Raw genomic sequence first — 13,525 nt, 5'->3', positions numbered from 1 at the left:
AGGGGGGCGCACACGCGGGAGCACCGCGGGTGTGGGCAGGGATGGCCACGCTGCGTTCCGCAGGGCGCTGTGCCCATCCCGGAGGGCGCTCTGTGTGTGCCCGTTCCCGAGGGCGCTCTGTGTGTGCCCGTTCCCGAGGGCGCTCTGTGTGTGCCCGTTCCCGAGGGCGCTCTGCGTGTGCCCGTTCCCGAGGGCGCTCTGTGTGTGTCCGTCCCGGAGGGCGCTCTGCGTGTGCCCGTTCCCGAGGGCAGTGTGTGTGCCCGTTCCCGAGGGCGCTCTGTGTGTGCCCGTCCCGAGGGCGCTCTGTGTGTGCCCGTCCCGGAGGGCGCTCTGTGTGTGCCCGTCCCGGAGGGCGCTCTGTGTGTGCCCGTCCCGGAGGGCGCTCTGTGTGTGCCCGTCCCGGAGGGCGCTCTGCGTGTGCGGTCCCGGAGGGCGCTCTGTGTGTGCCCGTTTCCGAGGGCGCTCTGTGTGTGCCCGTCCCGGAGGGCGCTCTGTGTGTGCCCGTCCCGGAGGGCGCTCTGTGTGCCCGTTCCCGAGGGCGCTCTGTGTGTGTCCGTTCCCGAGGGTGCTCTGTGTGTGCCCGTTTCGGAGGGAGCTGTGCCGGCCCTCAGGACCTCGCCACGGCTCCTCCTGCCCCGCCCGGCTCCGCCCACGACGGCCCCGCCCCATCAAACCCCGCCCCCACTGACACCGCCCTCCTCAGTCCCCGCCCCGCTCCCGCCCAGCCCCTCCCCTGCGCAGGCGCTGCGCACGCGCAGGAGCGCGCGGGCGCGGGCGGGGCGGCGCGCAGGCGCAGTGCGGGGCTCGGTGTGCCCCTGGCGCGGCGGGCGCGGCGGCGGGGGCGGCGCGCGCTCCCGCTTCCGGTGAGGTGTCATGGCGGGCCCCGCGCGCTGAGGGCCCGCGACACCGGCACCGCCCGCGCGCACCCGCCGCTCCCCGGGCGGGCGGCGGCGGCGGCGGGACATGGCGGCGCACAAGCCCGTGGAGTGGGTGCAGGCCGTGGTGAACCGCTTCGACGAGCAGGTAGCGGGGGCGGCGGCGCGTCCCCCTCTCCGGGCCGCGGGGAGGGCCGGGGCCGCGCGGCGGGGGAGCGGCCCCGCTCCCCGGGGGGGGGGGGGGGGGCGGCCGTGGCAGCGCCGCTCCTGCCGCCCCCCCGCCCGTGCCGGGGCCGAGGCCCCGGGCCCCGGCGCCCTTTGTGCCGGGCGGGCCCGGGGCGGGGCCGCGCACCCCTCACAGCCCCTCAGCAGCCCCTCGCAGCCCGGCGCTCCCGCCGCACCGGGATCCCGCCGCTGCCGGGCCGGCCGCTCCAGGTGCGGCGCATCCGTCCTTGTGCCGGCAGCGGCGGTGAGGAGGGGCCTGGCTTCCCCTCGCTGCTGCTCCCCCGCCTCTCCCGGAGTGTCTCTGCTTTCCGTGGACGTTCCTGTGAGATTCACGTCCTTGCTTTACATCATCTGGCTCTCCAGAGGGGAGGGAGAGCCTCGAGAGCGAGGTTACGGAGGGCTGGAGCGCTGCGGCGGCCGTGCTGCCCGTGCCCCCCGGTGCCGGGGCGATGTCGGTGTGCAGCCCCATCCCCTGAGGCGTCACGAGGGGGTTCCAGCCCCTGGTTTCCATTGCAGTGAGGGATATTTACATCTCCTTGCGAAAGTCAGCGCTAGTAGTTCGGAGAAGGATTTTCTGAATGGAAATAAGAGGGATTTGCTGGCCTTAGACTTTATATTTCTCTGATCCACCAGCAGGAACTGCTTACTGGGATTAGGTGGGTGACTCCCCGTGGGGCTAAGCTCAGTGCTTACGCTCCTTCCCTGCTCCCAAGGTGCTTTCCTGAGTGAGGTGGCTCCCGTCAGGCTCAGTGATCAGTTCCTGTGGTGTTTGTCTCATTTTGCCACACTTTGAGTGCAGCCCTTGTGTCACAGGAGGCCCAGCTCTGTCAGACCCTGCTTGGTGTAAATCCATCAAAAGCATGGAGCTGCTCCTGCAGACTGAGCCTTGTTCTGTGCTGCATCTGTCCCTCAGAGCTGCTGGGCTTCAACACCCTGCAGAAAGATGTGGCCTGCTTCAAGAAAAGCAAGATTCATATGGAGTTTATTTTGAAGAGGAAAATAGCAAACTTTGTCTTTTGACATTATAATGTGGCAGATTTTTGCAATATATTATAGACATATTTGCATAGTTACCTTATTCTCCCCCTTGAGTCATAGATCATTTTTTCCATAAGCTTAGAAAACACAGGATTGATTATGCTCTCAATAATGCGAGAAAATATTTCTTGATGTACTGGTGTTAAAAGGCCCTGGGCTTTCTCCTCTTCTTTGTGGTGTATATTGTGGAATTGGGCTTGCCAGCATCTATTAGGAGTTACAAACTTTGAACAGAATTATTTTTCTGTGCTTTTTGTGGCATGGTTATGGATAGGTGTAGGGGAGGAGTCCTCTCTGGACAGGAAGAAAGCTGAGATGCTGAAATAGTGGAGTTACAGTGATAATATGCATCAAGTACATCATTGTCAGTCCCAGTTGTGGTGTCTTATCAAACTATACTGAATATATGCAGATTACTTCAGTGGTGTTCATGCAGCTGTGAGGGTTTGCATCCTGTGTCTGCCTGAATGCAGGACTGTGGGTTCAGCACCAGGAGCCAGCTTGGCATGTCCCAGTGGGTTTGAGTGAGGAGGGCAAGAAGGGCAGCTCAGCTCCATTGTGTTTTGGTTTTTCTGCCCAGGGGAAGACAAACTTTTCCAGGGTTTCTTCCTTCCTTTGCAGAGGAGGAAAGTGTAACCATCTTTCCTCCCAATTTACAGATGTAGACAGGCTTTTCATTCATTTGCTGAGTGCTTGAATTCATTTTAGGAAAGATGAAACAGCAAGCTGAGAGGATGCTAATCGGTATTGAAAACAAGGGAAATCAGGGCAAGCCAGTCTGCTCTGGTCTGCTCTTGTTTATTGTTATAAATGCTGCTTTAACCAAAATCTGCTTTTGTCTGTGCAATTCTGTGGGCCTGGAGTGACTGGAAGGCAGAGTTTTGTGAATTAACCAGTGCCTGGCTCACGGAATAAATCCTGGAGCTCCTGCCAGTCCTGCCCTGTGCTCCAGTGAGCCTTCACCTGCTGCAGGGCTGGCTGGGGCTGCCCCCAGGCTCCAGCTGCTGCAGAAGAAGTTGTTGCTGGGACTGATGTGACCAGACCCCGCTGACAGAGAGCACGGGGAGAACTCTCAGCAGAGTCTGCACTTAGTACTAGTTATTGAATTTTTCAAAACTTGGGGTGAACAGGATAAAATTAGACTGCTGTAGCCCAAAGAGCCTGGAAATTTGTGGTGTTCCTTGTGATTTCAGACATAGTCAGAGCTTTGGAAAATAAAATTCTCTCAGTTTTTCCTATGGAAATACTCACTTCCAAGTTTATGTTTTGTGTTTTCATAATGCTTTAAGTGTGTTACAGTGTGAAATCACAGGAAGGCTGGCACTGCACTGGAGTAGTTGTGAGCACAGTTGGAGTAGTCTGACTGCCCAAACCATTTATATCTAGATTGGTTTAAAACTATCAGATGTAATAAAAACTATTAATCCTTTATAAACTTGTGGCCATGTAAGTGGTTATTGTGGTGGAGTGCCCATCCCTGGAAGTGTTCAGGGAGTGACTGGATGTGGCACTCAGTGCTCTGTGCTGTGACAAGGTGGGGGTCAGTCACAGGTTGGACTCAATGATCCCAGAGGTCTCTTCCAACATTAGTGATCCTGTGGTTCTGCAATTCTGATATGCTTTAAAGAGAGAAGACTTTAGTTATGTGGCTTGTGGTTTAGGCTTCCCATTTGCAGTTCATGAGGTGTGATGGCTCTCAGTTAAGAAAGTGCATAAAAACTGGAAGTCAGTAGTAATGTTCCATTCTCCCTTTAATTAAAAGGTATTAAATTAAAGCAAATATTCCCTCTGCCTGTTGATTTTTCTCCGCAGTGTTTGAAATCTGTGCAGACTCAGAGACCTGCAAAAGCAGCGGTTGCAGGTACCAGCTCTGGTTTTCCTCGTGCCTTGTTAGGACATCACTTGTGCTGTGCTGGCTGTGCCCCCAGGGAAGTGGCTGTGCTGGGAGGTGAGGCTGGGCAGAAGGTGCAGCTCCTGCCCACAGCTGCTGTGTGTGGGGCAGATTGCCCCAGGAGCTGGGGCTGAGCCAGGCTGGAGCCCTGCCCTGCAGCGTGAGGCGTGCTGTTCCATCTTCCCCAGAGCAGAGCCTGCACTGGCTCTGGTGTGATGGCTCTTAGGGTGTGTGCAGGGGATTTGCAGCTGAGGTGCTGCTCTGCACAGGGCTGGAGCCCAGGGACAGGAAGGAAATGCCCAGTGCTGCAGGTGTTACCTGGCTGCAGTGAGGAGCTGCTGAAAGTGTCCAGGTGACCCACGGCCCTTCCTCACCTCACACAGTGTTTGTGTTGGCAGGATGGATAAATACAGCATTGGTCACAGCACCAACTTCCAGCTCACCTTCTGACAATGCTTTATTTTTAGAGCAACCTATAGAAAAACTTCTGGAAGTTTTGAAACAGGCTGAGCTGTGAGGTTCTTTTCAGGGATAGTGCCTCTTTAGCAGGTGTGTGTGGATAGAGGGGAGGAAGGTGCCTGTTGATTTAGAGGGATTTGTGTCTGGTTCTGACAGTGCTGGTGCTGAGGAGGGGTGGTGCTGTGGGGATTTTCTGTCACCAGTACGTGTGTGTCTTACAGTCTGCTGAAAAGTTCCAAGAAATTGTTTGGAAGGATGAACTGAGGTGGATTTTGGGTCTGTTAAGGATAGCAGTAGGGATTTTTTCCTAGATATTGTGTGTTTCTCCAGACTATTAATTACCAACTAACTAGAGTTGATTTGTGTTCATTAATTGCAAGTGATAAAGCAAAATCCATGGCTCAGTGTAGCTTTTCTCAACAGCCTGAGTGCACAGCTTACAGGCACTCAGGCCTATCAGTGGTCATAGTTCCAAACCAGTGTCCATGTTCATATAACAAAAGATTGGACCTTCTTGCATCAGACTAGAGAATACCTGAAACAGGTATTGCTAATCACTTCACAGGCATGGAAAACACCCATTTTTCCTAAATAGTTACTATCTATGACCAAAGCAGGATTCCTTAAACTGAACATTTTTGGCTAAAAGTGAAAAAAATCCCAAACACAGTATATATATTTTTTCTTTCTCCATTTCAAAGATTTGCAATTTGGCACTGTAAAGGTTCCAGATTTCATCTACCTATTTTGTCTTTGTCTGCTCTGTGAAATAAGGTGAAATTTAGAGCCAAGTGCCATTGTTCCCTGTCCTGTGTGGCTTGTTTGGTCCCTGAAGGAGCCATGAGGCTGCACTGGGGTGAGGAGGGTGTGTGGAGCCCACCTGGGTGTGGGCTGGACGTGCCCAGGGCAGCTCCAGCCTCGCTGGCTGCTGCTTCCTGTGCCAGTGGTGACAGGAGCTGAGCTGGGGCAGTGACTGTCCCTTTGCTGCTCTGGGGTGAGCTCAGAGCAGGGCAAGTGGTCAGGGTCAAAGCCCCAGGTATATTTAAGCTTTGTGCTCTAATTTCTGTACAGGAAACCATTCGTCAGTATTTGTTTTTTCTAAAATAAAATCAAAGTCAATGAAAGTAAAATTTCAGCTTTCCCCCACCCCCACGTTTAGATTAATGGATATTTGTAGAGAAGTAAACTAGATTGTCTTTAGTTGCTCAGCACTGTCACTGCATTCTGCGAGGGGAAATAAAATATTCCAGCATGCCAGAGTGCCCAAAGAAAAGAGCTGAGGAATAAAACCCCCCAAAATAACAGTGCTAATATTTCCTTTTTGTATAGTTTCCTTTTTTAAATGATAGTATAAAAAGCAGATTTACTTCTAGGTGACCTTGTTGTAGTGGCTGTTGTGGCAGGAAGCTCCAGAAGTGTGTAATGTGATGTTTCTCTGGCATGGGAGCACACAGAACTAAATCTATGACACAGTTTCTTTGAGAGGCTCTTCTCAAGTGTTTTAGCACTCAGTGGTATTGAGCTTTGCTGCTGCTGTCAGCACAGAGACTTGAAAATTCAAATAAAAAGTACTAGCAATAGTGAAATTTTAAATTAAATGTATCTATCATCCTCCAATGACTTCCAAAAATGTATTGTAGAAATACCATCTGACAGTGAAAACAAAGCTTGAGTCACAAATGCTGTTTATTCTGCTTTTGCAGGGGTAAAGCGAGCACGCAGGAGCGCCTCGTGCTGCTGTGAAGCCCTGCAGTCCAAGCTGCCAGGGAGTCACAGGTTCCAGTGGGGATGAGCTGGGCTGCCCACGGGAGCTGTTGCTGTGGGTGTGTTTGCAGGCAGAGTCTCAGCCCTCCCCCTGGAGGTGCTGCAGCTCCCGGAGCCCGTCCAGGTCTGGTGCTCCTCGGGGACCTGCGCCTGCTGCTCCGGGGGCTTTGCTCTGATCTGGAGGACCAGGACCATTTTTTTCCTTCATTGACAGTCAGCCATTCTCTTGGGAGAGAGCAGCCCATGTCCATAGGGATCCTAGTCCATGGTAGCAAAAGAATTGAGCTTGAACCCACACCAAAGCTCAGCTTATACGGAGAGGGAGTCGCTCCATGGCACCAGAACAGGACAGTGTGTCAGTGCCCTCTTCCCTCCCTGGGGACAGGCTGGGTCAGGCACGCTGCATGCAGAGCTGTTGGACAAAGTGCTCCAGGTTGGGGTTCTTCAGTGCCATTTGTCTGCATTTTAAATGTGGGCATTTGGACTTTCCCCAGCAGAAGGTGGTGTCCGGTGGCTGCAGGGGGGCAGTGGGGAGGGTGCCCTTCCAGAGCCCCCTGCCTGGGACGTGCCTCCTAAGGCACTTTGCAGCTGTAAAGCTGATTGTAATTCCTTGGAATCCTTCTTTTACCCTCTCTTAAATTCTCTCTCTCTCTGATAATCTTTTCTAATGCGCAAATATTACACCATGGCTTTTCCACTGAGCTGTTGCTGTCTTTCAGAATACACCTTTATTCACAATTCTGGTCAAAATTGATTAAAACTTTTAGTAGCAACTCAAGCTCCTATGGATAGGGAATTCCAAGGTCACACTTTCAAATACAAATGGCATAAATGTTCCTATATTAGTTTGCTTTAAAAAAATATAAATCCTGGTTAAAGGGGATTGTTCCTGAAGAGTGGTGTCCCAGAAGTGGCGGCTGGGAGCAGGCAGGGGGAGTGGGTGTGTGCCTGGGAAGTGACTCGTTTGTGACCCCTGAAGAATTTGGGTACAGCAGGAAACAAAGTACCCAGTGTTCACACAGCACCAGGAACATCTCGGGGCGGTGCAGTCGCTCTGAATCTTCTCTTTCTGGGAGAAGATGGATTTCAGGGGTAGTTTTTACCCCTGGCTGTTGGGCAGGGACAGCTAACGTGTGGCTCACAGGTGCTCCAAGCGTGTTTGAGGCTGAGATTCAGCACTGGGGTGTTTGTGGGGTGACCCCAAAGATACCCATGTCTGTGGGGGCTGCAGGGCCAGTGCTGGTTCCTCCTTGGCCAGTCCTGCCCTGTGACAGAGCAGGGGACACACATGGAACAGCTGCTGCCTTCCAGCTCACCTGCTCTGGGAGCTGCTGGTGTTTTCCTCCCCTCAGGTCCCAAGATGCATTTTTTTCTTGGAAGATTTTTGGTCTTTATTAAGCCCATTTTTAAAATAAAGAATCTTTTCTTACAATTCTGTCTTATATTTTTCTGCTCCTTTTGATTGCTTTGACATCCAGGTTGTAGAAAATTTGTCACAAAATAGAGGTTTAGTTTCAGTTCAGAAAAAGGAACAGGTGAGCTTAAGCATTTTGTTTTATAGATAACTAGTGGAAAGATGAATGTAGAGAAGATGAAATAATGTGCTCGCTGTTGTCTCTTGCTGAATGACTTTCAAGGTGTGTCACAGTCTTTTAATCCATCTTTAAAGCTGTAAATTTCAGTGTGAAAAAGCTTATAACAGTTCTCTCTTGTAGCTTCCAATAAAGGCTTGCCAGCAGAATACCCACACCAAAGTCAGCACGGAGCACAACAAGGAATGTCTCATCAACATTTCCAAGTACAAGTTTTCCCTGGTCATCAGTGGTCTCACCAATATATTAAAAAATGTTAATAACATGGTAAGTTTTCTAATTTTGCATTGTTTGGTGATTTTTTTCCCAAATAGTTGTTATTTATTTCTATTGTGAAATCTGGAGAGAATTATTTGAAATTTAGTGAGATCGTTGCTTGCCTTTTACACTTAATTATTTTCTGTTCTGAAGTTCACCAGCAGCATCCATCAGAGCCATGTTCCACAGAAAGGCATTGGGATTTTGGGGTAGGGAAGGGATTTAAAACTTGTGCTATTTCAATTTTCCAGGCTGCCTGGGTGTTTTACTGTGTGTCTATATATATAAGATAGATGTATTTTTAACCAGATGAGTTTCAATCAGAACCTTTGCCATGAGAAAAGTTTAGTTCATTGAGTTTTGAATCCATGTAATTTGGGATCATTTGGAATGTCCCCAAACAGGTAACAGAACTGGCCAGGCTCTGGCAGTGCTTTTTTATGCTTTTAGAGACATTCTTTGGAGTAGACCCTTGGCTGTCAGTTGTGTAGGGATGTGCATCTGCTGGAGGACTGATAAAATGAGAAAATAGGTTGCCCTGCTGCCAGGGATTTTAGGCTGCTTAAAGGTACCTGTAATCCTGTTGGAGAGAGAATTTATTTTAATTAAACTCTACAGGCATGAGGGAACGTGTTGATGTGCAAGGTGATTGGCTGATAAATGAGAAAACTGTACAGTTTAAAGAAGTTTCTCTATGTGATACACAGGTTTTGAGAGGAAAGACCTAGCAGAAAATGTCAATTAAAAAGCTTGCCTTGAGGAGAAAGTCTGAATGTTTGTCATGTGTGATGGTCTGAGCTTCTGTGGGAATCAGCAATAATTGGGGAGGGTTTCTGTAGCTGGAACAGAGCAGCCCAAGAGACACTCAGCCATCACAGTCTTGGTTCAGGAAGAGTCTCAGCTGAAACCTGGGCTGAGGTGAGCCACTCCTGCCCTGGGGTAAAATAAACTTCTCTGGGTGGCTCTGACAGGTGCTCTGTCTGTGGGCAGTTGTGCCCCTGTGGTTTTGGCCGAGTCTTTCCTGCTTTATGTTGCTGTTTTAATGCTGTGGAGGCAGTGCCTGTTCTTGGCACAGAACTGGGTGCTGGCTGGAGCACCCCAGGGAATCCTGCCTGTGTCTGCAGTGGGGCATCCTGTAGGGAGCTGCAAAAGGCTCAGCAGTGACTGGTAGCAGAATAGGTTCTGGAAGGTGGAACCCACACTCTGAGCAGCCAGTGGGCCTGAGGGAGGTCAGGGGCTGCAGGGCACCTCCACCCTTACTTTGCAGGGGCTGTTGGTTCCTTATTGCTTTTGGCGTTGCAGACTGGACAAAGATACTTCTTTAGTGATAAGGTTTTAATTCCTATTTTAATCTGACTTTTGCTGGCTTTATGTCTAAACTCCAAACCAGAGCAGTAATGGAGCCATAATTTACTGTGCCACTTTGCTGCTTCCCTTTCATTACATCACAAGTCAAAGATCTGTGTCTCAGATGAATCCATTCTACTTCTAGAGAATATTTGGAGAAACTGCTGAAAAGAATTTATATCTATCTCAGCTGATTATCTTGGATACACTGGAAAAATGTCTGGCAGGGGTGAGTAGGCTTGCATAAGTAATTCTAACTTGGAATCCAATGGGTTGGACAATACAGGTCAAATGCTTGTGTATCTGTTGTTACTGGTACTAAAAACTCATCAGATTTAGAGCAAAATAGGATTAATGCCATTTAAAAATACTAAAACTTCCTATAAATGCAAGTAGGTGATGTGATTGATGCATAAATGATTTGGAGGGTGCTTTGTATTGCCTAAAATTAATGGTCTTTTTTCCTGTTAAAAGTAGCAGAGGAGTCAGTACAAGTTTTTCATTTTGTGCTACTTAGTTCTCTGCATACAGTGCTGTTTTCTTTAAATGTCTTAAAACTTTCATTTGTTGAAGTAATTTTCCATGTGCTTTTATATAGAGCAGAAACTTTGCTGCCACTACTCTAGAGATGATTTCTGCAGGTGTTTCCTAGATTACTTTAGTTAACCATGTCCAAATCTCCACTGGGAGTGCAGGCCTGAGCTTTCCAGTCGGAGCTGCTGCGAGGCAGTTTGCTGGTCCCTTTGGGAGGAGAGTGGTGCTGGTTGTACAGCTCAGTGTGCTGAGCTGGAATTGCAAAGCCAAACTTCACCGAGAGCGAGATTTGCAGTGCTTTGTTCTTTTAACAAGAATGGGATTTTATTTTAAAATAAAATAGCTGTATTCGATTTCCAGCTTTTACAGCTGAGGAAAACACCTCGTTTTGGCACTTTTTGTCTTTGATGCATAGAGTCAAAAGAACAGTTTGAGTCAAAGAACCAGAGTTTTACTTCAGAATTTAGTTATTTTTAAATATTTCTTCCATGCATAGTGTTTGAAACAGTGGTTTTCCTGATAGGTCATCATATTTAAATAGCCTAAAATTGTGCTGAATGTTTCTTGCTCTGTCACTTGAAATGAGAGCAGTTTGAGGCAGAATATGTTAAATCAGAGTGAGCCAAAGCTCTATACAAAGCGTGTTGTGTTCTGTGGTATCTTCAGATGGATTTCTTGCTCAATGTTTCATCAAGTTCTCATAGCAACAGGACTCAGGTCAACTAAGTGGGAGTCTCTGAAACTTCCCAATTCCCTATGGAAAACTCATTGGTAGAATTTTAGAAAGCTTTAGTGCTGACCCTTCTGTTAAAACTTGCTCTTAGTAGAGCAAAGTTTCACTTTGAATTCTTCTGTAAATAGTTTCCTTATGTCTCACACTGTGCAAACTGGCAAAAATTAGATTTTTCTTTTGCAGGGAAATGAAGCCATTTTTGACTTGTATAGAGCAATTCCCAGCAAGAGCGAGGCAGAAGCACCTCTTTTTGGTTCATTTTTAATATAAAATACTCGTTGTCAAAATATGGCCACCAAGCCCCTACCCAAAGGGAGGTGAGGGTGAGCTTTGCCCTTTAGCCCTCAGCAGAAGCCGAGGCAGGCAGTGCTGTCCTGATCCTCACACAGAGCAGCAGGGCACGCTCATCAGAGCAAGGCGTGTGCTGCTTCAGAGCCCGTTTGGTGTTGGCCTGGTGCCCGCTGAGATCCGTCAGCCTGGTGTCCCCAGCTGGAGCTGTGGGGTGGTTTGGCTGTGCGGGGCAGGAGCCTGTCGGTGCAGGTCGGGAGGTTGGATCCTGCTCGGGGCAGGGCTCCGGGCTCTGCCTCCCCAGCAGAACTCAGGGGACGCTGTTTGTCCGTAGCAACCGAAGGACACCATGCGCCTGGACGAGACCATGCTGGTGAAGCAGCTGCTGCCCGAGATCTGCCACTTCATCCACACCTACCGCGAGGGCAACCAGCACGCGGCCGAGCTGCGCAGCTCTGCCTCGGGCGTGCTCTTCTCGCTCAGCTGCAACAACTTCAACGCCGTCTTCAGCCGCATCTCCACCAGGTACTGACCCCTGCAGGGCTGGCATCTGCACTGCTGCTGCAGCTCTGGGCAGGGCTGGCATCTGCACTGCTGCTGCAGCTCTGGGCAGGGCTGGCATCTGCACTGCTGCCTGCCTGCAGCCCCCTGGGCAGGGCTGGCATCTGCACTGCTGCCTGCCTGCAGCCCCCTGGGAAGGGACAGCATCTGCACTGCTGCCTGCCTGCAGCTCTGGGGAGGGCTGACATCTGCACTGCTGCCTGCAGCCTCTGTCTGCTGCCAGCTGCAGGCTGTTCCGAGGAGCCAAGGCTTTAAATACTCTTTAATGGGTAGTTCTCGAGTGGAATGCCCTCAACCTTGCACTTGGCAAAGTGAAAGGTTTGCTTGGGTTTCAGGTTATGAAATGAACCCGTTTCAACCCCGTGGGTTACTGTTGGCTGCATTTATTGCTTTTTTAATCTGCTTTCAAAAGTACCACTGAAAATAGTGAGTGAAGATAATGCAGCAGAAGTTGAATAAGTTCTTGTGGGTGCAAGGTGTCTTGGAAAAAAAAGAATGCTGAAGCTAATGGTTGTATCCATTTACTTACAAATTTAGAATGAAAACTGGTGATTGTCCACAACTCTGCTGGAGCCTCATGGTTGTTTTCCTGCTAGGAAGCTTTTATGTTAAATCTGTCTTTTGCCTGAAGGGGACAAACAGCTGGGCTGTTTGTCAGTTGTTGGAAAAGACCCATTTGTCTTCTGACTGATTTGAGTTTCACAGCACATCTACTGTAAAAATAACTGAATTTTCTGCTTTTCTAAGTGAGAAGGGAGACAGGTCCAAAATTTCCATCTATTTTCTCTTTTTGCTCTGTTCCAGATCCTCCTGATGCTTCAGCATTTGTCAGTCCACTAGAGTGATGCGCTAAGCTTTTTATTACTGAAATACTTTGATATTTTTTGAAAGGTGCTTGAAGTAGCTTAGCTCTTGTCACACAGTGTTACAGTTGACATCATTCTTGATTTATTAGAAGTGGAGCTTGGGCAGCCTTTCAATGGTCACATAGCAATAAGTGAGCCAATTTAATTGAAACAAAGATTTATATTTTCCTCATATATTTATTTGGAAAATGTTTGTGCTTTAGAATTCAGTCTAAAATGATTGAGTAATTTGAAATTTAAAGTATTTTCAAAGTTGTTATAGAGCCTTTAATAACTTCTATTTCAAGAACATAGACTTGGCAGCTAGCATGGGGGATGTGGTTTTACTCCATAGGTTGATAGTGTTTTGTTGCTTATGGAAATGGAAACAATTTCTTTTGCTCCTTTTATTGGAAGCATTTTTCAGTTGAAATTTTTGAGAATTGTTGAATCTAGTGGGTGGATCTGTGTGTGTTTGTATGGCTGTAGCAGGGTCTGTTCCCCTGCTCCAGAGCCCCCCCTCAGCATCCCTTTGAGCTGGAGCAGAGTGCTTTTCCCTTAACCTGTTTTCCCTTGCAGATGGCTTGTACAGCAACAGTTAAATGTTTGACCAATTGTTGCTGGTCTCCACAGGGGTCAGCCTGCTGCCAGTCAGCACTGCTGATCCCTGACCTGGGTTTCCTGTTTAGGCATATTTCTGGGCCTTGCACAGCAGCTGGGGGATTTTTGGCATGAAAAGCACAGCAGTGGGGACCTTCCCATTCCCAGCGAGGGCTGTTAAGTTCCCCTAGCGCTGAAGACATGAAGAACTGCTTTTGTGTCTAGTACTAGAAATCACATTCCATGTCTGAAACACATCTGTGGCCTTGGAAGGAGCCCTGGCACTCCTGAGTTTGTGGGAACAGATGCTCTAGTGATCAGTGGCTTGGTGTCTGGGAGATGCTGAGTAAATTCTCTGAGCCAGCAGTGTGAAAAGATGCTGTTGTGTTTAAACTGGTGTGATTAAACTTCATCCTGTGTGCTCAGGCCAGAGAAATGTGGAGCAAGAATGGTTGTAGCTCACTGCAGTGATATCATCAGTACCATGAGTCCCTGCTGTGCTCTGAGATCTTACC

The 13,525-nt window shown here is 49.2% G+C and overlaps 1 protein-coding gene across 3 annotated transcripts in view; it reads left to right on the top strand.

Annotated features, from left to right (window-relative positions):
- Positions 1-868: 868 nt before the first annotated feature.
- The window catches only part of NF1 (neurofibromin 1), a 73,053-nt gene continuing 60,396 nt past the window's right edge, over positions 869-13,525 (top strand). For 2 of the 3 annotated variants that reach the window (XM_059865853.1, XM_059865852.1), the window contains exons 1-4: positions 871-1,023; positions 7,968-8,111; positions 9,595-9,678; positions 11,339-11,529. In XM_059865853.1, coding sequence (XP_059721836.1) covers positions 964-1,023; positions 7,968-8,111; positions 9,595-9,678; positions 11,339-11,529 — 479 coding nt within the window. In that variant the 5' untranslated portion in view covers positions 871-963. Of the gene's footprint in view, positions 1,024-7,967; positions 8,112-9,594; positions 9,679-11,338; positions 11,530-13,525 lie in introns of all 3 variants that reach the window. The other variant, XR_009489154.1, reaches the window with a different exon arrangement.

Source organism: Haemorhous mexicanus, chromosome 22 (genome assembly GCF_027477595.1).
Source record: "Haemorhous mexicanus isolate bHaeMex1 chromosome 22, bHaeMex1.pri, whole genome shotgun sequence".
In the NCBI taxonomy this organism is placed as follows: domain Eukaryota; kingdom Metazoa; phylum Chordata; class Aves; order Passeriformes; family Fringillidae; genus Haemorhous; species Haemorhous mexicanus.
The sequence above is the reverse complement of the archived record's forward strand: the minus strand, read 5'-3'. Positions and strand labels throughout refer to the sequence as shown.